The sequence below is a fragment of the Oncorhynchus gorbuscha genome, linkage group LG10, assembly GCF_021184085.1.
Source record: "Oncorhynchus gorbuscha isolate QuinsamMale2020 ecotype Even-year linkage group LG10, OgorEven_v1.0, whole genome shotgun sequence".
NCBI classification, from domain to species: Eukaryota; Metazoa; Chordata; class Actinopteri; order Salmoniformes; family Salmonidae; genus Oncorhynchus; species Oncorhynchus gorbuscha.
The window spans coordinates 59,390,139-59,414,953 of record NC_060182.1 but is presented as its reverse complement, the minus strand read 5'-3'; the positions used below and the strand labels follow the sequence as shown (position 1 = coordinate 59,414,953).

General features: G+C 45.3%; 1 protein-coding gene across 2 annotated transcripts in view; it reads right to left on the bottom strand.

Annotated features, from left to right (window-relative positions):
- Positions 1 to 564: 564 nt before the first annotated feature.
- rnf144aa (ring finger protein 144aa) overlaps positions 565 to 24,815 on the bottom strand; it is a 48,503-nt gene continuing 24,252 nt past the window's right edge. For both annotated transcript variants that reach the window (XM_046366492.1, XM_046366493.1), the window contains 7 exons: positions 15,432 to 15,582; positions 12,727 to 12,831; positions 8,751 to 8,811; positions 7,703 to 7,922; positions 4,361 to 4,508; positions 3,565 to 3,654; positions 565 to 1,602 (listed from right to left, as the gene is read on the bottom strand). In XM_046366492.1, the coding sequence (XP_046222448.1) occupies positions 1,471 to 1,602; positions 3,565 to 3,654; positions 4,361 to 4,508; positions 7,703 to 7,922; positions 8,751 to 8,811; positions 12,727 to 12,831; positions 15,432 to 15,566 (891 nt within the window). In that variant the 5' untranslated portion in view covers positions 15,567 to 15,582 and the 3' untranslated portion in view covers positions 565 to 1,470. The remainder of the gene's footprint in view (positions 1,603 to 3,564; positions 3,655 to 4,360; positions 4,509 to 7,702; positions 7,923 to 8,750; positions 8,812 to 12,726; positions 12,832 to 15,431; positions 15,583 to 24,815) is intronic.

Genomic DNA, 24,815 nt, shown 5'->3' with positions numbered 1-24,815 from the left:
TTCCAGACGGTTTGTTCACGTCTGTGTGGACGGGGAGACGAATGTTCAGGGCCCATGTTCACAAAGTGTCTTGAAGTAGGAGTACTGATATTGGATCAGTTTTGTCTTGGCTAGATGAGCACTCCTACTCTGAGACTCTTTGTAAACACAGGACCAGGAGTCCTCTTTTTGGGCTGTGAGAAGAGGTTTGGGACACCCTCTCAAAAAGACACGTAGACCTCCCGGGTGACGCAGTGGTCTAAGGTCACCAGAGACTGTGGGTTCGAGCCCAGGCACTGTCGCAGCAGGCCGCGACCGGGAGGTCCATCGGGCGACGCACAATTGGGCTAGCGTCGTCCGGGTAAGGGAGGGTTTGGTCAGTAGGGATATCCTTGTCTCATCGTGCCGTAGCGACTCCTGTGGCGGGCCGGGCACAGTGCACACTGATCAGGTCGCTAGGTGTACGGCGTTTCCTCCGACACATTGGTGCGGCTGGCTTCCCGGGTCGGATGCGCGCTGTGTTAAAGAAGCAGTGCAGCTTGGTTGGGTTGTGTTTCAGAGGATGCATGGCTCTCGACCTTCGTCTCTCCGAGTCCGTACGGAATTTGTAGTGATGAGACAAGACAGTATCTACTAACAATTGGATACTACGAAATTGGGGAGTAAAAGGGGGTAAGAATATATATATATATATACTTTTTTTAAAGACAGAAATAAGAGTTCAAATCGATTTTGTAAAAACAATAACTTCTTGCTGATAGTGGGAACAGAGCAAAAGATGACAGAAACACAGACATCACCAAGAGAACGTGCTGTACAGGGGAGTGAGAGACAGAAAACATCCCAACTCCCGCCCTGGTTCTTAAAGCGACAAACGGAGGGTCTTTAATGTGCAAACAGAGTAAACACAAAACGTTTGTAAAAACGTAACTCCAGTGGTATTTCCTGTATGTTGAGAGATAAAAAGCGAGAATAGAGGGGTGGGGGGAAAGCTTTGTGTTTGACAAACCAACAAAAACAAGAAACTCGACTGAAACGAGTTAAGGTGAAGGTCCTCCGATAGTAGCAGCTCCTGCATGAAACTGTCTCCAACAAGAGGATCCAGACATCACGTCTTTATCCCTCTTCTCTTGATAAAACATCCTCTTCGGTTCTGTACTACACCACTGCCTGTAGCTCACCTCAAGGCCTCAGCGTGGCCCTGCTACAGTAAACGGACACATGGCCCCCAAGCCCACAGAGAGGCACGTCGTTGTCGTCCACAAAGTCTGACCTCTGTGAACCCATCTTCCACCAGGCCAGGGAGCACAGGGTCAACACAACTCCTCCTCTCCCACCATGACACTGCGAGCGAGATGGATCGGGACGCGGCTGGGCCGAGACGGTGCAGCTCGGCCCCAGACCCGTTAAATGAAGCACCGCCAGAAGCGTGGAGGGAGAAAACGGAAGGGACGAAAAATAAATATGGCCGCCTGCTTAGCGAGGCGGGGTTTAGGTGGGCAGGGGGTCGTCGTCCCCTTTGCTGCACTTGCACTTACAGCAGAGGACAAAGGGCGTGGCCAGGAGGAGAAAGGGAGAGGCCACCAGCAGGAGAAGGCCGAAGCCAGCGAAGATCCCCACCACCTTGGAGAAAGAGAGAGAGGAGAGAATGTAAGAGACTGCAAACAAGGCAGAGGCACCAGCAAATAAGACACCGTTTGTTTAGCTACACTGCAAAAATATATCAGGAAGAACACAATTGGCACTATATAGAAAATACTTTGAAAAAAACAAGACTAGCTTCTCAAAACGTGCTCTCTTGTTTGACGTGGTCATAACCCACCATGCAAGTTATTAATTTCAATCTTTGTAGTGCAAGTCTCCCATCTCACCACATGGGGGCATCAGATACGAGCAGAAACATCTCCTCAGCTACAAAACGGCCTTCGAAAGTAGCAATTACACGCAAACCTGCCTTCTTAGAATAGCCTAATGGACTTCTGCCGGTGTCAGAGTAGGAGAGACATTTTGAGGATCACCCAGGGCGGGCCAATGAAGGACAAGACAGCAGAGAGTGGCACCCTATGACAAAGACCTTTCGATAAAATAGCTCCATGCGTGTATATACATTGCTGTTGCGATCCCTTCTCGTGTATTTCTCTCCACTTCCCTCTTTTCGGAGGTCTCCGTAATCACATTATTTACCCAGACGAGCACCCCCACGAACCTATAGTTACACCGGCATACCGGTGTTAACGTGATATCCTATTCGCTCAGATCAACCAAACCCTTGACAAAGCTACCGTATACAATAGACCATGTCGGGTCTGAGAACAGTAAGCGTCGAGAGAGGTGACCTTCATTCCTTCTATGGCGTCCCTAGCGGATGCAACACCCTCAGCTCAAATCTCAAAACGGATTTGAAAATCAGACACAGAGGCGAAAGCAGAGAGGCTGATCTTTCTTTATAAAAAAAGGCAGGATATATTAGGGCCTTAATTCGGAAAATGTCTGAGTAGGAGTGCTGATCTAGGATCTGTTTTTGCCATAATGAATAAGATGACATTGACAGGGAGGACCTCATCCTAGATCAGCACTTCTTTTGTGAATAAGGGCCCCCGGGGTCCTTTCTGTATGTGTTACGCGTTCATGAGGAGCTAAAGAGAGAGACTGGGCTTGGGGAGCAGTGAGGTTGCATGGGCTGGGTAAAGGAGGTGCAGTACCACAAGCTGTAATCATGCTCAAATGACTCAGCCTGTCCTACTGGGCAACAGATGTCAGTGTGTGCGCTAGCGTTCACAACGCTCTGTCAAACCCGGGAAATGTGCTCGTCTATGACGAGATATGTGCTGGATGATAGCGAGAGCTGAACGTCGACTGGGTGAACAGGAAAATATAGAACGTCTACTCAATATTCTCATTCGACATTAGAATCAGAGTTCTAAAAAGGATGTGTTGCCTTTTATTTCATAATGTGCGGCGAGCATTATGTATGTTGTAACTGAACAGCTTAACAGTACCATCACATAATATTGAGCAACCAGTGTTACATTTTTACCAGGGGCGCAACTTTGGTTTTACTGAATATCATTTTTTATCCAGTCAACTCGGAGGCGTCCGCATGGTCCTAAAGCACACCGTTGCCTCGTTTTGGATCACATTCCAATGATACAAGTGGGGGTGGGGGGGGCAAAAATTTAATTTCAGAATATGCAGTGAAAGTTGCGCCCCTGCTTTTTACTTTAGAGACTGTGCCAGAGTAAAAGCATTACTCTAACCCATAAGTGACGTGCAAATGTCCACATATTATACACAGAAAAAAATCAACTGTAGGAAAGCAATGCTGGAGACGTGTTGACACAAACAACAACGGGCCAACACACAGAGCACAACGACCAAGCTGTGCTCTCCTACCGACTAGTGTTTTCACAGAGCACCATCCATGATTATTCACGTTAAACATGTGTGCGCGTGGAAGTGTTTGTGTGAGGGGAAAAGTGTGTTGCATGTGCCCTGCCACATGCTGCAGACATAGGGGGAAGTCCAGTGTGTGTGAGAGACAGAGAGAGACAAAAGGAGGAAAGTGGGCGCACTAACTTTACTCACCTGTGTTCTGTGCCAGATGACAGACGCCCTGGAGTGGCCCAGTTTGTTTCGACAGGGCCCTTTGTCATAGTGGATCAGGAGGAAGTCATCCTGTGTGTCACACACACACACACACACACACACACACACACACACACACACACACACACACACACACACACACACACACACACACACACACACACACACACACACACACACACACACACACACACACACACAGAGAGAGAAAGAGAAGAAAAGAATGATCTATCATTAGTACTGAGAGGTAGGGGCAGCTGCTTGGAGAAAATTGCTTTTAAATTACCAGTGTGGTGTAAAATCGCCTATGGTCTGCAATTAGAATAGACTTAAGCCACTGCCAGTAAAGCCTCCTACAAGCCCAGATAAAATCCCTCCGTTTCAGTTCCATTGTCTTGTATCAAACGTCATAAAAACGGGTTTTGGATTTGGAAATCCATCCGCCTGCAGCCTTATCACACCTCCTGCAGTGCTGTTATTCCCTGATAACACATTGGATCACTGCTCACACCAGACATGCGAAATATACACAGAGTGAATTCTATGCACATTTCAGACTGCTGTATTGAAGTCAGGACCAACATGCTGAAAGGGGAAATTACAACTCATTTGCAAAGATACGTGTGTATTATTCTATACGAACATGTTGCAGCAGCACAGATGTGGGGAGGTGTTTTGGGGAGACATTGGGACAAGGTTCTACTCATATCCAGAGGCTCCAGAAAGTACCATTAGAAAGGGTGTGTGTTCGCGTGCGACAAGGTTCTCTACTCACGTCCAGTGACTCCAGACAGTACCAGCAGAAGGCGTGTTTACAGTTCTTGCACATCATCTGGGCACAGCCCTCGTCCCTCTCGATGTACACCTTACACTTGGGACAGCGCTTGATGGGACCATCGTCATCGTCACTCTTGTAGAAGGAGCTGAGGACACGGTGAGCGCGCGCGAGAGAGAGAGAGCGAAAGCAATGTTCAGTGTGTTACGTTTCTTAAACAAATGTTGGTTGAAACAATTGTTTTTGCTGAATGACGCTAAAGAACAAAGACCATGATACCTCAGAGATCCAGAATGCCACGAGAGATTACCCACTCATACAGTTTATCATGCCACAGATGTTGAACAGCCTTTGTTAATGTACAACAGATCTAAGCTTGCAATAAACATCAACAGAATTTTCACCTGAACACCTGAAATGCAAACTAAATGAGAGAATGTAAAGTGTGCTCGTCTCAGCCTTTCTTTCTCCGACTCCTTTCAGGCTTTTCTTTCTTCTATTCATCTTAAAAGCAGGTCTTTTGTGTCCTTTCCCCACCTGAGTGCTGCTGACTCTTGAAGGCCAGAAAGGAGAGCAGGTGATGCTGTCGGCTGTCCTCTCAAGTGTCAGGGAGGCGGACAGGGAACAAGCACATTCGTTTTCTGAGCCAATTCTCCGGCTATTGATCGCATCTGGCCAGAGTGAATTAATGCACACCTTTCATGTCCTACTTCATTTGACACCCTGGCAGTCATTTTGTAACTAATCAGGACTTTCGGATTCTAGCTTTTACTCTGGAAGGAACGGGATTCCATTCCTGAATGTAATGGAATACAGGCTAAAGATCGGAAGGTAAAATACCTGGATCAGTGTGAGGATTAAGGAGAGAGTGTCCTTCTCCTGAATGCTGGCTGTTATGTCAGAGGAATGTCATGGGAGAAATGTAAAAAAAAAAAAAAAAAAAAAATGGTATCAGCAAAAGGCAGCAAGATCCAGGCAAAATGGGAAAGATCCACAGAGGAATACATTTGCCCTTTGCGGTAATTGCTGCATATGTCAGCTGGGTGCAGATCGGGCTAATAGTGTACGTGGAGTCCATTCGAATTAGGACACTAATTTCCCACACTCTTGAAAGGCGAGAGAGGAGAAGAACGTACTCCAGAGCTCATTGTTTAGATAAGTGCAGTATGTACAGTAATCACAGTAAGAGCCATACAAGCCATACTTAGAGTCCTGACAGGGGGTAGAGAGAGAGAGAGGAGGCGGCAGAGTTTAAAGGGGAAGTTCGGGATTTTACAACTTGATGTTAGATGGTTCCGCCAGCTAAAAGTAGTCTATGGGCCTGGAAAAACTGAAATCCATGGCTCAAGTTAGATGAAGTTTGTTGTGGCTGTTTAGAGAGAACTATGGATTACAGTTTCTTCTGGCCCATAGACTTCTTTTTCAGGGTGAGGAACCATCTAACATTAAGTTGTAAAGTCCAAAACCTTCCCTTTAAACCACTGTGGCCTTTCGTGACATCTGAGGACAACTCCACAACCCTCTCTCTCGCTTTATTTTTTGTTATACTATCTATCTATCTATCTATCTATCTATCTATCTATCTATCTATCTATATATATATATATCTATATATATATATATATATATATATATATATATATATATATACATACACATACATACACATACATACATACATATACACACACACACACACACACACACACACACACACACACACACACACACACACACACACACACACACACACACACACACACACACACACACACACACACACACACACACACACACCTGTACACCCCCCCTTCAAATGAGTGGATTTGGCCATTTTCAGCCACACCCGTTGCTGACAGGTGTACAAAATCGAGCACAAAGTCATGCAATCTCCATAGACAAACACTGACGGTAGAATGGCCTTACTGAAGAGCTCAGGGACTTTCAACGTGGAACCGTCATAGGATGCCACCTTTCCAACAAGTCATTTTGTCAAACTTCTGCTGTTATTGTGAAGTGGAAATGTCTCGGAGCAACAACAGCTCAGCCACCAAGTGGCAGGCCATTCACAGAACACAGAACGGGACTGCGGAGTGCTAAAGCGCATGGCGCATAGAAACAGTCTGTCTTCGGTTGCCATGCTCACTACCATTCCAAATTGCCCCTGGAAGCAACGTCAGCACAATAACTGTTCGCCTGGAGCTTCATGAAATGGGTTTCCGTGGCCGAGCAGCCGCACACTAGCCTAAGATCGCCATGCGCAATGCCAAACGTCTGCTGGAGTGGTGTAAAGCTCGGCGCCATTGGACTCTGGAGTCGACAGACAAATCTCGGTTTGACTCGTGGCTAAATGGAAGCCGGTCCCCGCAGCAATGTTTCAACATCTAAGTGGAAAGTCTTCCCAGAAGAGTGGAGGCTGTTGTAGCAGCAGAGCCCATGAATTATGAACGAGACGTTCAACGAGCAGATGTTGAACGTAGTCACGTAGTGTAGCTTTACCACTGGGCCACCATATTCTAGAGTTTTAATTAGACAAATAGTCCAAATGCAGGTTGGCTAAGAGTTACCGCCTTGACTCCTTATATTGACACATTATGACTTCCTCTGTGACCTTGGTCAACCCCGGCTAGCCTTTTCTGAGCCCATGGGTCCCAGCACTATCACCAGGCAACCTGCTCCAGCCAATACACTCAGTCATATTAAATATGCACTAGAAGGCACTAGATGACTAGCGCCTGGATGGTTATGCATGAGAGCAGCTGGCTTCATGGAGACATCAACACAGCGGTAGCTAGGCTGGTATCCAGGGTGGTAAATACAGGTTCCCACGGGGACCAGAGGCTGTGTCCTCACAGTGTCCTCAGTAGAGGGGTGAGAGCAGGTGAGGGCAGATCATCAACCACATTAGGAGAAAACAACTACGAGCCGTTTGTGTGTGTGTCGGCGCGCGAGCGTGTGAGTGTACGTGTGTGTGGATAATGGGACCAGGGTTTCCGGGATAAGGACATTATTCCTGTCAAACGTACGACTTTACGGTCTCAACAACGCAGTGTTTACAGTGTGGCTCATTGCGGAAAGCCAGTTACAATGACTGATAGAATGAGAACCTATGCTTCTTGGGGCGAAATGTCATTCAAACGGTCACGGAGTCTAACCTCTGTCACCTAGCTCGAGGAGGTGATGGGGAGGAGAGTGCGATTGAGATGGTGAAGACAAGAGGAGGAAGAAGAGGAAAACCTCCAGCTCCATCTATTCCTGGTCTCTACGGATATCAAAGAATTGATGAGGTGGAGAGGAAGTGATTGATATGATGAAGGAAGAGGAGACGGTTCAGTTCCATACCTGGTCTCTCCGGGTAGGAAAGCGGTGATGGGCAGGTTGTTCTCCTGGGGTGGGCAGACCTGCCCGGGGTGCCAGTTAGCCTTGCAGGCCGAGCAGAACTCCAGGGTGCACACGGCACACTTCACCAGCTGGGGCTGCGCCACCTCCATCTCCTTCAGCTGGCACACTGCCTGGCACGACGACGATGGGCACCACGTCCGGCACGGGTCCAGAAGCACCTCTGTGGTGGCACAAAACCAGGTGTCACCACCAACAGTACTGCATACAGTGACTGCTTCCAAAGCATGGTGACAGGTAATGAGGAGACAGGAGGTCACGAGGTGATTGTAGCGCCTCTGTCTCTGTGTTCACACACACACACTTTCAGATGGATATCCATCAGTAATCTGTGCAAAAAGCCATTGCAAATCAGAAAGTGTGTGTGTGTGTGTTAACACAGAGACATAGGTAAAGTAAAAACACAAACCGGTTCGCGCATCAATACCGGTCTACAGTGCATTTAGGTATACCGCCCAGCCATACGCCATTCACAGCAGAAAGGCACCCCCTAACACTCCTCAGTGAGACTTTTACGACCTTATTAAATATACAAACAGACAACCACAGATGATGAATTCATAACCGAACACAGGGACTAAATATTAAAGGCTTTGAATTAGGACATTTAGACAGACATACTGTATTCCCCAGCCAGACACAGTGTAGGTCATGATATAGCACTACCTGTCCGATTAACATCACTTTAAATGTACCTGAAAAGGCTTTCCCCTCATGCATCTTTGATGGTGGCCCGTGTTAAACTTTGATACAGAATGTAGCCTAAATCAGAACACAATAAGAAAAGGTAGAGGGCCGTCATTGTCCTCCAGGTCAAATTGATATTGGACTCCAGGAAGAGTCGTTTCTGCCTTGGCAGCAGCTAATGGGGATCCCTAATAAATACTAAGTGGTGTGGGGAGACAAGGGAGCCAGGTGGGAGCTCAATTACCTACACTCCCCACACGTCTATGAGCAGTGATGCAGTCAGTGCGGTTACTCTCCCACTTACCCCTCTCAAACTGCAGCTTCTTGTATCTCTGCATAATCGCTGTAGCCACTATGCACTCAATCTGCAGGAGAAAGACGAGGGAGAGTTAGGAACATAATGCCCTTGTGATAGCTTACCAAACGAATACAGGACACGATGCTTTCAGCCACACTACAGTCTGAAGATGATCAATTACAAAACCCCACTCAATTTCAGCATAATTAGGACGAGCCCACCGGTTTTATTCACATGTTCCGTGAGAGGTATATTTGCATACTGGCTACATATACTAAAAGGTTAAATGTAGTCATTATGCAATGATGAAAATAACATTCGGGGTGGGGGGGTGAGGGGGGGGTGAGTGTGAGAACAGTCAATTATGAGTCAAAGACTTATCTGTCACAGCGGCTGGATGAGAGACGCCTCGTCTCTGACTGGTGTGACAAGCCGGGGTCCCAGTAAAAGGCCAGTGACTTTGATTGATTGGAAACATACGGCCATGCCGCCGGCCTCCGAAAACAGAGAGTGAGAGGTGAGGCGCAGTGACCTCGGATTGACCTCAAATCGGGGGAAGGACACAGGCGAGCGGGGCCCGTCCACTCTGTATGAAACACGCCGACACGTCTCGAATGTGGGCCAGAGCTGAGACGGAGCGAAGGCAGACTGGTTTGTGCAGGTGGGTTTGGAAAAGACGGAGAGCGATATTCACAGAGAGGGCTAATGTCTGCTCGGCAAGGGACCCCAATTAAAAACACGGCCCTTCTGCAACCTCAGAGGCCTCTGGAATGGATGTGGAGGTCTTTGAGGCCGTGTTAGGAGATTTCTGCTCTGGATAAGAGCGTCTGCTAAATGACTTAAATGTAAATGTAAATGTAAAGCACATACATTACCTATATGTTCATAGTCATTGAACATGTTCAAAAGGTCTAAATATCAATAAAAAGTCAATAAGTATATTGGGCCAGGAAAGACACTAATCCCTGATATATTTTTTTTATGTCTTTCAAATCCATGGCGGCCACTTGAAATTCATTGGTTTTGGTCATCAATGCTAATATTAGCAGTTGATAGCAGCGGCTTAGTAAATAAATCTGAAGAGTGAATTAATCTAAATTAATCTTGGCCCATACAAGTTTAAAGGTAAGGAGACTAACTATTTCTGGAACTATCCCTTTAAATTGGAATGTTCCACTTCCCCCGCATGTGTAAATAACTACCGTACTAACTGTAAATATGGAGGAAAAGAAAATACTTAAATATGTATTATTTTTACCTAAAGTACATTCTAAGAGTATTCAGACCCCATGACTTTTTCCCCTATTATATAACGTTACAGCTGTATTCTAAAACAAATCAAATGTAAAAAAAAATATATCAATCAACACACGATACCTCATAATGACAGTGAATTTTATTTTTTATTGTTTTTAGAAATGCTTGAAAATGTATTAATTTTTAAACAGAAATACCTTATTGACATAGGCATTCAAACTCTTTGCTATGAGACTGAAACTTGAGCTCCGGTGTATCCTGTTTCCATTGATCATCCTTGAGATGTTTCTACAACATGATTGGCGTCCACCTGTGGTATATTCAATTGATTGAACATGATTTGGAAAGGCACACACCTGCCTATACAAGGTCCCATAGTTGACAGCGCATGTCAGGGAAAAAAACAAGGTCGAAGGATTGTCCGTAGAGCTGTCTACAGAAATGAAGGTCTCCAAGAATACAGTGGCCTCCATCATTCTTAAATAGAAGAAGTATGCAACCACCAAGACTATTCCTAGAGCTGGCCGACCCAGCAAAACTAAGCAATCGGGGGAGAAGGGCATTGGTCAGGGAAGTGACCAAGAACCCAAATGGTCACTCAGACAGAGCTCCAGAGTTCCTCTGTTGAGATAGGAGAACCTTCCAGAAGAACCATCTCTGCAGCACTCCACCAATCAGGCCTTTATGGTAGAGTGGACAGACGGAAGCCACTCCTCAGTAAAAGGCAAGACAGCCCGCTTGGAGTTTGCCAAAAGGCACCTAAAATAGTCTCAGATCATGAGAAACAAGATTCTCTGGGTCTCATGAAACCAAGATTAAACTCATTGGCCTGAATGCCAAGGGTCACGTCTGGAGAAAACCTGGCATTATCCCTACAGTGAAGCATGGTGGTGGCAGCATCATGCTGTGGGGGTGTTTTTCAGCGGGAGGTACTGGGAGACTAGTCAGGATTGTTGAGATAAATTGAGCAAAGTACTAGGAGATCCTAAATGAAAATCTGCTCCAGAATGCTTAAGACCTCAGAATGGGGCAAAGGTTCACCTTCCAACAGGACAACAACCCTAAGCACACAGCCAAGACAACGCAGGAGTGGCTTCGGGACAAGTCTCTGAATGTCCTTGAGTGGTCAGAGCCCGAACTTGAACCCGATCGAATATCTATGGAGAGACCTGAACATAACTGTTAAGCGACGCTCCCCATCCAACCTGACAGAGGTTGAGATGATCTGCAGAGAAGACTGGGAGAAATTCCCCAAACACAGGTGTGCCAAGCTTGTAACATCATACCCAAGACTCAAGGCTGTAATCTCTGCCAAAGGTGCTTCAACAACGTTGTAGTAAAGGGTCTGTATACTTATGCAAATGTGATATTTAATTGGACTTTTTCCTAAAAGAACAGTTTTTGCTTTGTCATTATGGGGTATTGTCTGTAGATGGAAGAGGATCATCTGTCTGTGCTGAACAAAGGGGGAGCCCCATACGCACTGAGGCTGGCCAACCATCTGTATGGCGAGCAGTCTTATCAGTTTGCTGAGGCTTTCCTCAGTGAAAGCAAGAAGTACTACGGCGCCGAGTTGGAGGCCCAGTGCAGAGGCTGCAAGGGGGGGTGCGTATAAAGCTGGGTGGAGAAATAGAGTGTAAAATGAATTACCTGACGGGAGGGGACTTTCAACTATTTAACAAAACTAGTGTTGGTGACTGCAATCTACTTCAAGGGCAAGTGGAGAGAGGCATTTGAAGAGTCCATTGACGGAGAAGATCAGGTTCAGAGTGAGCAAGATTTAGAGACTGCCTGTGGAAAATATGAAAATTTTGTCTAAGACGGGCATAGTTGACACCTTAGACTGGTCTAGCGACTTCTCAGGCACGTCGCCCGCTGACGACCTGCAGTTGGCTGGAGTGGTGAAAAAGGCCTTTGTAGACGTGAACGAGCAGTGCAGAAAGGCCGGCTGCCATCACCACTAGCTTGTTTGAATAATATTACTTATTTTCTTCTTTTTGGAAACCTAAAGTACACACCTTCAAAGCCGACCGCCCCTTTTTGTTCTTCATCCACCACAACGACACACAGAAAATCCTCTTCTGTGGCGACTAGTGTTCCCTTAAGGCTTTACCAAAGAATGGTGAAGTTGAGGGGCTTTGGTCACATGGTTGTCCTTGATGATCTAATGGTACACATGCAATGCATTGTGCCTCACTATGAAATAGTCAGAGGCAGGTCCCAGATCTGTTTGTTCTTGCCAACTCCATTGCTCAATGTCAAGCCGATCAATGGCATGACAAGGAATGACAAGAAGTTGATGTGATAGCACAAACCAGACTGGCCCTCAGGCTAGTTTCCCCATCCTCTATCATGACTGTTGTGTTGTGTCTGTGTAACCTCCCTGTTGTAGTCTTGATACGAACACATTTTATGAAAGAAACGTCTGTCAATTCTGCATGGATTCTGTTTTGTTGCTGTAAAATGCAAGCATCAAGTCCAGTAAAATCATATGCAATTATCCTCCAACTTGCCACAACTTTGTGTATTGTGATCATGAATTCACTCAAATGAATTATGAAGATGTGTATGTGCGTGTTTGGATGGAAGAAAGGTTTTACTACAATTAAGCAACTGTTCACTGGAAATAAGCGCCAGCTGAAGTGTGAGGGTACTGTTTCTCGTTCAATGTATCAATATCATAATTATATCTTCCCCTCAAATCAAAGGATTAACAGTAAAATACCTCATTTTCCAACAAGTGTCCTCGTTTTGGACAGGCAGAGTCTGGACAGCTAATTGCAGTTTCAAGGCCCTCTTTGATCAGGAGTTCCACATACTGCTTCAGGCACTGAAAGAAAAAGGAGGGGGGGGAGCATAACATTGACCTCATTCTATGGCCATGCAGTCAATCAGAAAATGTGTAGGCATATTGCGTGGTGCGATGACAAACTCCACTGTGCCTCTCCCTCTCTGAAACACAGTAGATGTTCTCTGCTTTTGGCATTGACTATTCATTCTGCTATCCATTTCTTTATGTACAGTGTCTGCTTAGCTGAAGAGAAGCATGCTAACCACATAACATCCTAATGAAAGTTTTTTTTTTTTTAAATGAATGAGGTAACGATAGAGGGACTTGTAAACTAAGGCTCCTCTCAGCTACAAGATGTAGGCTTGCATTGTGGTACAAATCCTGTCCATTCCCTATAAGCAACTGCAGTGAACATTAGTTTACTCCCAAACTAAAAGCCATTGCTCTTTTCATAGCTATGACTGAGCTCCAGTGAACAGGAACGGTATAATCAGAATGTGTTAATGGCGCGATGCTTCCCTGTTCAAATAGGCCATTGTCGTAATACAAGTACAGCACACCTGATATTTATCACTGAGTTATTGACTTTTTATGACTCGTTATTTTTATGGTTCGGGAAAACAAATGGTTTTTCATGTTTTGTATTTCTCCCACTCTCCAAACACTGAGAGGCGAGAAAAATAGCATGATTCATATTCAGGCGGAGGGATAAGAGGGGCTGAGTTTTCAAACATGTTTAGACATTTCCCATGCTGGCAGAGTCATGGCTGTGGTACCAGCTTGCTTGTCAGGTCAAATGTCCATTTGCCTCTCTGAATTTATGCAACCGGACATCAGTCCAGATTGACTGCAGGAGAAATGGTAGTTCAGTGTCATTTAATGACATGTAAACACTGGAAGATACAAGTTATATTTCTGTCCATGCAATGCGAACAAAATAGCAAGATCAGGAAGTCGAGAAGGGATTTAAAGTTGCAGTGAGATTTCAGATTTACTCTGGTAGGCGGACCATGCACTTACGTGTGTAGGAGTTGCTCACTCCCAATAGGTCCTAGATCTAAGTATTGACTAAGTATGTGAGGTACAGTGGGGTCCGGAATGATTGGATCCCTTGATAAAGATGAGCAAAAAAAAGACTGCATAAAATAAATAATACTAATACTGAGATGCATTGTATTGTATGCACATTATTTTATACTAATACAATTGCTCAGAGAAAGAGATTGTTTAAAAAGTATTATCAAAATGATTGGATCGCCTGTTTCTCATACTCCAGCAGCCTCACCCTGTGAGGATAAAGACACTGAGCCTTGAATATATTTTATATGACATACATGATTTTTGTTAACTAGTAAATAGTAGCCTACAGCAAAGTGTGTTTAAATCATTTCTAACTTGTTAACAATGTCTGCTAATTATTTTTTGCTACCATGTGGGTTTTAGCTTGCTTGAGCCTGCGAACTGAGGAGTGTTAATTGGACCTGTTTCCATACATGTTTTTTTTCTTCTAATCTTAACATGAAAATGCCACGGGCACCATCTGATGTGTGGAGACATTTCACTGCAGCTAATGTAGAAGGAAAAGCTTTGTACATTTGCAAATACTGTGCCAAATCATGTGAAGAATGGAACAAAGCTGCAGAATCATCTGGCCAAGTGCATAAAGTTGCCTCAGCGGTCACAACTAGCAACCTCTGACAAAAGTCCCTCTACTTCTATTCGAGGTGAAAAGGATGAATCAGACACCTTATCGACAGCAACAGCTCATGGTCCTCCTGGAATCAGAAGTTATTTTGACTCAATGGAGGAACGCAGTCAGAGAAATGCTGATGAATGTCTTACTCGAGCTGTGTATGCAACTGGTTCACCTCTGATGCTCACAGGCAATGTGTATTGGTAGAGATTTCTGAATGTTCTTCGCCCAGCATACACCCCTCCAACCAGACATGCTTTATCTACTCATTTGCTGGATGCAGAGTTCAAGTGAAGGTCAAGAAAACCATAGAGAAAGTAGACTATTGCAGTCATCTCTGACGGGTGGGCAAGGAATAATTAACTACATAATTCCCACCCCTCAACCAGTATTCTACAAGAGCACAGTCACAAGGGACAACAGACACACCAGTCTCTACATTGCAGATGAGCTGAAGGCAGTCATCAATGACCTTGGACCACAGAAGGTATTTGTACTGGTGACAGACAATGCTGCGAACATGAAGGCTGCTTGGTCTCAAGTGAAAGAGTCCTACTCTCACATCACATCCATTGGCTGTGCTGTTCATGCATTGACTCTGCTCCTCAGGGACACCATGGCAATGAAAACAATGGCTACACTCTACAAGAGAGCCAAGGAAATGGTTAGGTATATGAAGGGTCATCAAGTTATAGCAGCAATCTACCCCACCAAGCAAAGTGAGAAGAATAAGAGCACCACATTGAAGCTGCCCAGCAACACCTGTTGGGGTGGTGTTGTCGTCATGTTTGACAGTCTCCTGGAGGGGAAGGAGTCTCTCGAAGAAATGACCATATCACAGTCTGCCGATATGGACAGCCCCATCAAGAGGATTCACTGAGCCAGCCCTAATGCATACAGAGGACATTTTGACAAGATGGGTAAAAGACAATGAAAGGGCACTCACTAGTGTACAGAAGACACACTGGCACTGAGTAATGGTGGTCATCTGCTCCAGCGGGAACTCTCCAAGGCAGAGTTTGCAGGAGACCAGCGGGTCTAGTGCCAGGTCCCAGGTGGGCCGATACCTGGCTGTGGTCATCTTGCCTGGCACAGAGCTGACACAGACACAGAGAGAGACAGAGACAGAGACAGAGACAGAGACAGAGAGAGAGAGAGAGAGAGAGAGAGAGAGAGAGCGAGAACGAGGGGAGTTAAAGATGTAGGTTGGCTAATGTTTGTTGTTTCACAGACAACAAAAAGGACACGGACATGATATTCACGAGGTGTGAATGAAGCTAGCTCAATATGAGTATGTATACATGATCTCTCCCTAATCCAAGGCATGCACATATTTTGCTGTGATAATATGCATTGGCCAAAAAGGCTTACTGAGTTGTGTCCAAGTGAGGACACATTAGAGACACAGGCCAATGCAGAGTGACACCAGCTCTTTGCCTAAATGTCCCTGGTCAGTAACTATCATTTCCATTCTGTTCTGGTTGCTCACAGACGGAGAATCCATTTAGGGCCCTTTAAAATGTGTGATGCGGAGAACACGGACAGAATCCAGACATTAAAACGGAATTCAACAATAGCATTGAACTTAGTAGGGAATCAACTAAATGCTTTGAAAATGTAGGCAAACGGGGATACCTAGTCAGTTGTACAACTGAACGCATTCAACTGAAATGTGTTTCCGCAAAAATGTATTACATTTGCCCAAGTTTATCATAAAATATGAACAGTGATTCAAATTTCCTGCAACTTTCTGAAGAGGCAATGAGAATCCCCCCCCCCCGGGGCTGTGTATGTAAGAACGCACATCTACCACTTTGTGTAGCCGTTAGCGATAATGCTAATGAAAATTATTCTGGTAGATGGAAAGGCTTTTTGAATGTTAACTATAAAGTAGACTATGCCTACCTAGCATAATAATATCATGATTATTTGGTATTTTGTTTTGAAAAGTCTACCATCACATACAAAACATCAAAACAACAGCCCCTTGCTAGGGAATTAAAGGGTAACTACATCCAAAAATCTAAATTTCTCAGTTCTCCTAGACCTCAAAAGTGTTCTCCTGAAGTGGTTTAAGCTTGGTTGTAGACTTTTCTAATTAACAATTGTGATTTTCAGAAAACAGAAACCTGGGAAAACGAAATGGAGAAATTAGAATTTTGGGAAAAAACTAAACGGAATCAGTAAAAAAAAAAGCAACATTTTATAGAGCCCTAAATAAATACATCTCAATACAAACAGTCCTGCAGCAAGCGTCTTGTTCCCCCATACGATAAAAGCATTCATATTAAAATAACACTTTCCCTTTCCAGTCATGTCCTTTCTATTTGGAGAAAGGGGTTTATTTTGGGCCACCTCAACTCTGACTCCCACTGCTTTTCTTCCACCGTGGATGAGAGCGGAGGCGGCGAGATAGAGAGACACAGAAAGAGAGAGAGAGAGAGAGCACAGAGTGGCTTAATGTCTCTGAGTGTTTACAGGAAGTGCCCCCATGCAGGCAACGTCAACACTGTCAAACTCTCCCATTGCTGCTAGGCAACTGGGGGGGAGAGACGAGGGAGATTAGGAGGGGCCGACCAAATAAATAGTAGTTACTGCTTAGGCAAGTGAAAGCTAACAGAATAGTGTCCCTCTCAGAAACCTAAAAGGGGAAGGAGGTGGAGGAGGAGGGAAAGGGGGAGGGGCTTCTGTGGGGGATGGGAATGAGGAAAGACAGCCCAACGCTGTCTACATGTGCTGCGGGGAGATAACCTGTCCTGACCTGTGCTAGGGGCTGACTGACAACACACTGGCCAGTGTGAGTTGCCCACAGGGACAGTGTGCTGGTATTGTAAGTGTGTGCCAACAAGGTCAACACACTGCATGGGAAGTCACCAAAACCACCCTGTGTCTACTAGGCAAAAACATGGAGACAACACAGACAAGATGAAGAGTTGTGGGAATCATTATGTGATAAATTATTATACTAATGATATAGCAAGCAACTGAAATGGGCACTTCCTAATTAAAAAGTGATTCCCCTTGATTTGTGGACTCTGGTCTTCCCTTCAGCTCAGTGGAGGCAACCAGGTTGTGTGTGCGTATGTGTGTGAGAGAGTGTGAGTGTGTGAGAGGGAAAGAGAGCTTGAGGAGAGCCTCCCCTCTATCCATTAGCGTAGTACACTGGGCCTGCTTTCATCAGGACAGGCAGCGAGGCTAGCCAGGAGCTCTAAAAGCCAGTACTCTACATAGAATCAGACCGGCGGTGTCAAGAGAAGACCCACTGGCTGCTCAGTGAATACCTGCCAGGGCCAGCTGAGACGGCAGCAAGTGGGAGCGGAATCCCATTAGCACTATAGATAGCCATATCATTGACGAAATGCTACGTGCATTTATACGGCAGTCTTTACAGCGAGAGCCTCATTGAAGAGGTTGTGTGGTCTGTTACGGTAGTACCAGGTAGATGGACGGCCATAATACAGTACTATAAATCACAGTGTACCATAAAGCTTCCTCCTCCGTTGTTTCCACCACCGTCTCTGTATTGCTTAGGCAAAGGTTCACAACGAGAGTCAAGAAGGACAAAGGAGCGTTTCCTAAGGCGAGCCAGACGAGTGGAAAAGAGCAGGATTTTCTTGACAAAAAAGGTGGTGCAATGCGAAAGGGAGCACTCCCACCGCTGCATTATTTACAAGGAGGTCCATTATCGCTCAGTGAGAAGCGAAAACACACACACACACACACACACACACACACACACACACACACACACACACACACACACACACACACACACACACACACACACACACACACACACACACACACACACCAAAATGCATGATCTCGGCTCCCTGCTTTAGGAAACGCATGTCTGGCAGGTCACATGTCGGCACCGAATCGATACGCAGGGTGCCGTAAGTGAACATGGTGAACCACTGCTAGACGAGGAAGTTACCAGTCTTATCATATAGATGAAATAAACAGAGTGGGAGTGAAGAGTCCGGTGTAGCAGTCTAAGCTTCCAACCACATCTGCCCCCTGGCAACAGGGGTTAGCGCCTGCAAAAAAATAACACTAATATATAAGGGGGGGAGGGTCAGAATTCTGACAACAGAGTGTGATTTTGTGCGTGTGTCTACATTTTGTAGTGTCCCAGGGGGGGTTTGAGGGAAGTTCTATCATTCTGTTACTATTACTGCACAGAATGTGTATCTCTGTCTCTGTCAGCGTTGAACTCTTCCATAACATATTACGTGAGCAGCCTAGATAGTGAATGTGTACAGTAGAGAGGAGGGCTGTACGGAAAGTGGAGCAGTGGGCCTTTCTGAGATGAGCGAGCCAAGTAGGCCATCTATAAGTGGACGTATCCTGTATAGTTCATAATTAGCTACAGTATCCCTACGGTCTCTACACAATTCACCTTCCGTCAGAGGAAAATGGGTCATCTTCAAAATGGATAGTCCATGACCCGGGTTATGATATGCAGAAGCACATGACACTTCATCAAATAGGCCTCGTCGAACCTCCCTTTCGTTCTCAACCCGTCTGTCACTGCCCTCTACCATTGAGACCACGGAATAGCCGAGCTCTGCATTAGAATCGATGCGATACGGCGCAGCCATCGCTCGTTAATATCAATATTAAAACGCCTACTCGGCCGCGATGCAGATGGAGACAGGTCAAGAACGGCTCTCATGTGAACCGAGCAGCTTTCTCTGTAATTACATAATGTCATATCAAACTGGGTTGCGTAAGGTCTATTTATACTCTACCTAGGCTAATGTGAGAGAATGCTTATGACTGCAGCCTCCCAGAGCGGATGCACTCTGTGCTCCACACTCCAAACGCAGGTTCACTTTTGTGGAACGGCCAAGCCACAAGCCGCCGTCGTCGTGCGTTTGTGCAAAATGCAGGGGCTTTGATGGTGGATAGGGGTACTTTCTCAAAGAGACCAAAGTGCTGTTAAACAACTGATGACCTGCCCCTGGTCAATTCAACATTTGAAGGACAAAAATCAATAAAACAAACATAAAAAAAAAAACACATGCAAAAAATTCTTAGAGATGGAATCAAATTATTTGTCACATGCACTGAATACAACAGGTGTAGACCCCCTAATAAAGTTTAAACATATATATATATATTTTAAATCACAAATAAGTAACACAATAAAATAACAATGAGGCTATATACAGGGAGTACAGGTACTGGGTCAATGTGCAGGGGTACAGGTTAGTCTAAGTAATTGAGTTAATATGTACATGTAGGTAGAGGTAAAGCAACAATGCATAGATGTTAAAATTTGTGTAGCAGTAGCATAAAAACAATCTATATAGTCTGGGTAGCCATTTGATTACCTGTTCAGTTCAGCAGGCTTATGGCTTGGGGGTAGAAGCTTTTAAGGAGCCTTTTGGACCTAGACTTGACACTCTGGTACCGCTTGCCGTGTGGTAGCAGAGAAAACAGTCTATGACTAGGGTGGCTGAAGTCTTTGACCATATTTAGGGCCTTCCTCTGACACTGCTTGGCATAGAGGTCCTGGATGGTCCAGGAAGCTTGGCCCCAGTGATGTACTGGACCGTACAACCTACCCTCTGTAGCACCTTTCGGCGGAGCAGTTGCCATACCAGGAGATAATGCAACCAGTCAGGATGCTCTCGATGGTGGAGTTGAAGAACTTTGAGGATCTCCTGAGGTCTCCTGAGGGGGAATAGGTGTTGTCGTGCCCTCTTCACAACTGTCTTGGTGTATGATAGTTTGATGGTGATGTGGACACCAAGGAACTTGAAGCTCTCAACCTGCTCCACTACAGCCCCGTCAATGTGAATGGGGATGTGCTCTGCAATCCTTTTCCTGTAGTCCACGATCAGCTCTTTTGTCTTCATCACGTTGAGGGAGAGGATGTTGTCCTGGCAACACACTGCCAGCTCTCTGACCTCCTCCCCATAGGCGGTCTCATTGTTGTCAGTGATCAGGACTACCAACGTTGTGTCATCTGCAAACTTGATGGTGTTGGAGTCGTGCTTGGTCACACAGTTGTGGGTGAACAAGGAGTATAGGAGGGGACTAAGTACACACGCCTGAGAGGCCACCATGTTGAGGATCAGCCTGTCAGACGTGTTGTTGCCTACCCTTACCAGCTGGGGGCGGCCCGCCAGGAAGTTCAGGATTACGTTGCAGAGGGAGATATTTAGTCCCATGGTCCTTAGCTTTGAGGGCACTATGGTGTTGAATGCTGAGCTTTAGTCAAAGAACAGCATTCTCATGTAGGTGTTCCTTTGGTCCAGGTAGGAAAGGGCAGTGTGGAGTGCAATAAAGATTGCATCATCTGTGGATCTGTTGGGGCGGTATGCGAATTGGCGTACACGTCCTGGTAATCCGTCTGGTGAATGTTGACCTGTTTAAAGGTTCTTACTCACATAGGGTACGGAGAGTATGATCACACAGTTGTCCGGAACAGCTGGTGCTCTGATGCATGCTTCAGTGTTGCATGCCTCGAAGCACGTATAGAAGTAATTTAGCTCGTCTAGTAGGCTCGTGCACTGGGCAGCTTGCGTCTGGGCTTCCCTTTTTAGTCCATAATAGTTTGCAAGCCCTGCCACATCCGACGAGCATCAGAGCAGGTTTAGTTGGAGTCAGTCTTAATCCTGTATTGACGCGATGCCTGTTTCATCGGAGAGCATAGTGGAATTTCTTAAATGTCCGGGTTAGTGTCCCACTCCATGAAAGCGGCAGCTCTACCCTTTAGATCAATGCCGATTTTGCCTGTAATTCATGGCTTCTGGTTGGGGTATGCATGTGCGGACACTGTGGGGACGACGTCATCGATGCACTTATTGATGAAGCTGGGGAACGATGTGGTGTACTCCTCAATGCCATCAGATGAATCCAGGAACATATTCCAGTCTGTGCTAGCAAAACAGTCCTTAGCTTAGAATCTGCCCAGTTCCGTATTGAACGAGTCACTGGTACTCCCTTCTTTAGTTTTTGCCTGTAAGTAGGAATCAGGAGGATAGAATTATGGTCAGATTTGCCAAATGGAGGGCGAGGGAGAGCTTTGTACGGGTCTCAGTTTTTTCCTTTGGTTGCACGTGACATGCTGGTAGAAATGAGGTCAAACGCATGTAAGCTTTCCTGTATTAAAGTCCCTAGCCACTAGGAGTGCCACCTCTGGATGAGCATTTTCTAGTTTGCTTATGGCCTACAGCTCATTGAGTGCAGTCTTAGTGCCAACATCGGTTGGTTGTGGTAGACAGCGACAAAAAATATATAGATGTGATAGAATTACTGCTGGAAGTGCTTGTTTCCTACTGAAGTGAACACTCTGGAGCAGTGCATGAAAGGAAAGCTGTCATTCTGAGGAGAGTTATCCATCGTCTTCCACTGCGGATGGAATGTGAAAAGAAGCAACAAGGTTGGTGTGCATTCAGCCAGAGGGGGAATGAATGGCAGTTGAGATGGTTGGAACCATGCTTATGATGTAACCTTCAGGGAAATGGTTTCTGGGTTTATCACGCAGTGAAATGAAAAGTATGTTTTTGCTCTCGCAAATGGCCGTATCAATGAAGTGCAGATAGGAACATAGAGGCTGCCACTAATCTCATTGAACATTTAGCCTCTGTAAGCTCCCACTTACTGGAAGAACCTCAACACCAAACACATATTAGGTCGTAATCATAGTGAGAGTCCAAAACTCGTTCGAGTCCTAACCACAAAACTAAAATGACAAACAGGCTTGGTTCATTCTTAAAAGTCTAAACTGACATATGGAATTGTTTGAAGATGGTCATACTATGGATCTTAGGACCCCTTTAGGTATCAAAAATGTTTCATCAGTCGCCATCGACAAAGGTCAGTGGGGAATAAGTTGTGATGGTGTCACGACTTCGAACGAAGGTGGCGGACACCTGCTAAATGAATATCTCACTCCAAAATCATGAGCATTAATATGGAGATGGGTCCCACCTTTTCTGCTATAACAGCCTCCACTCTTCTGGAAAGGCTTTCCATGAGAGATGTTGGAAAATTGTTGCGGGTACTGATGTTGGGCAATTAGGCCAGGTCGCTGTCTGCGTTCCAATTCATCCAAAGATGTTCCATGGGGTTGAGGTTAAGGCTCTGTGCAGGCCAGTCAAGTTCTTTCATACACCGGTCTCAACAAACCATTTCTGTATGGACCTCGCTTTGTGCACAGGGGCATTGTCATGTTGAAACAGGAAAGGTTATTCTCCAAACTGTTGCCACAAAGTTGGAAGCACAGAATCATCTAGAATGTCATTGTATACTGTAGCGTTAAGACTTCTCTTCACCGGAACTAAGGGGACATAGCCCGAACCATGAGAAAAACAGTCCCAGACCCTTATTCCTCCCACCAAATGTTATAATTGAAACTACACAGGTAGCGTTCTCCTGGCAAACCCAGATTAGTCTGTCGGACTGCCAGATGGTGGAACGTGATTCATCACTCCAGAGAAGGCGTTTCCACTGCTCAAGTCCAACGGCAGCGAGCTTTACACCACTCCAGCCGACGCTTGGCATTGCTCATGCTGAGCTTGTGTGGCCTACGAATTTTCTGCTCCTAGATGTTCACACTTCACAGTAACAGCACTTGCAATTGACCGGGGCAGCTCTAGCAGGGCAGACATTTGACGAACTGGCCATGTAGTGTATCATATAAAAAACTGCAAACATTTGTCTGGCAAAATCTGCTGCAAAACCCGAGTATTTCTTTCTCCGCCCAATGGCAAAATGAGTAGAATTGCGGAAAACTTGCTTTAAAACGGCAAAATGTTCTCTACGCTCCATGGCAAAATGTGTAGAACTGCAGGAAATTTACAATAAAATCATTCCGCTTTCAAGACGGGGGGCCACTAAAAATGTTTGGCTCGCAAGGTATGGCCCCCACTTATGGCCCCAAAAGGACTAAGCCCGGCTCTGACTGCATGCGTGCTTATGGATGTGGGTATGCAGACCCACGAGCCACTGCAGCCCCTAATGATGAGTTAAGATTTTGTGGCCCCCACCCCATCAAAGTTGCCCATTCCTGCTCTAGACAGATAAGGAGAAACTTTGGTGTTCATTGTGTGTCAAATTGTCCTCTAAAATCATCTTTGATTGATCTTATTTTAAATTAACACCCCACATCGTTTTAATGCATGTGTTGCTTTTGCTAATTATACAAGTGATCAATATGCAGTTTCTTGTGTAAGGGATGGTACAATTCCTAAACTACCTCCACGTACCATCATGAAGAGAAACTGGAGGCACTTTGATACTCATTTCCTTGAATAGAGTTGAATTCATCCCTGATGTTGAATTAGCATTTTCTTACTTCCGTAAAGCATTCCAGGATATATACAACAAGCATGCCCCTTTCAAACAACACAGAGTTAAGGACAACACTTAACATGTTGTCTAGACTGGACACGTGCATGTTGATTTTTGTACATCCCACACCAGAAGGCAATGCAAGACAGACACGCAGGTTGAAATATCAAAAACGAACTCTGAATCAACTATATTACATTTGGGGACAGGTCAAAACACATGAAACATTCATGGACATTTAGCTAGCTTGCTGTTGCTAGCTAATTTGTCCTGGGATATAAAACATTGGGTTGTTGTTTTTAGCTGAACTGCACAAGGTCATTTCTTTCTGGATCTTTGAGGAATTTTGTTCTCTACTCTGACATTTAATCCACAGATAACAGGGGGAACCTAGTTAGTTTCTAGTACTGTAATCTCTCCTTCAGTAGTAGTCGTCGTCTTCTTCTGTAGACTTTATATGTCGGTTGACAACCAACTTTAAGGTGCATTACCACTACGAACTGGACTGGAGTGTGGACCTCAGTTCATCTTTCAATAACCCACATGGGTATATGCTCATAAAAACCAATGAGATGGGAGAGGCGGGACTTGCAACACGCCAAGCATCCAAAATACAACTGTTTTACTTTAGTGCCTGGCTATGCAGACGCTCGTTGTCGCACGAGAGCAGTTTAGATGAAATGATTGAATAAAAATGTGTCAATGTATTTAGCAACGCAAGCGGTGTGATCAGCACGCCATTCTCAGATGAACTAGCTGAAGTCATAAGGAAACGGAATGCTACGTGGGCTAAAGCAGGAAGGTCTGACTCAGCTGGTGATTGGATGGAATCATGGTGTGGCTATGACCCGAAAGCAGACCACTACCTCAAATCAAATTGTATGTATCACATGCGCCGAATACAACAGGTGTACACTTTACAGTGAAACGCTTGCACACAAACCTTTCCCAACAATTCAGCTAAAAATAACACAAAATAGTAACTAACACAAGAATACAATAAAATACACAAGAACGGAGC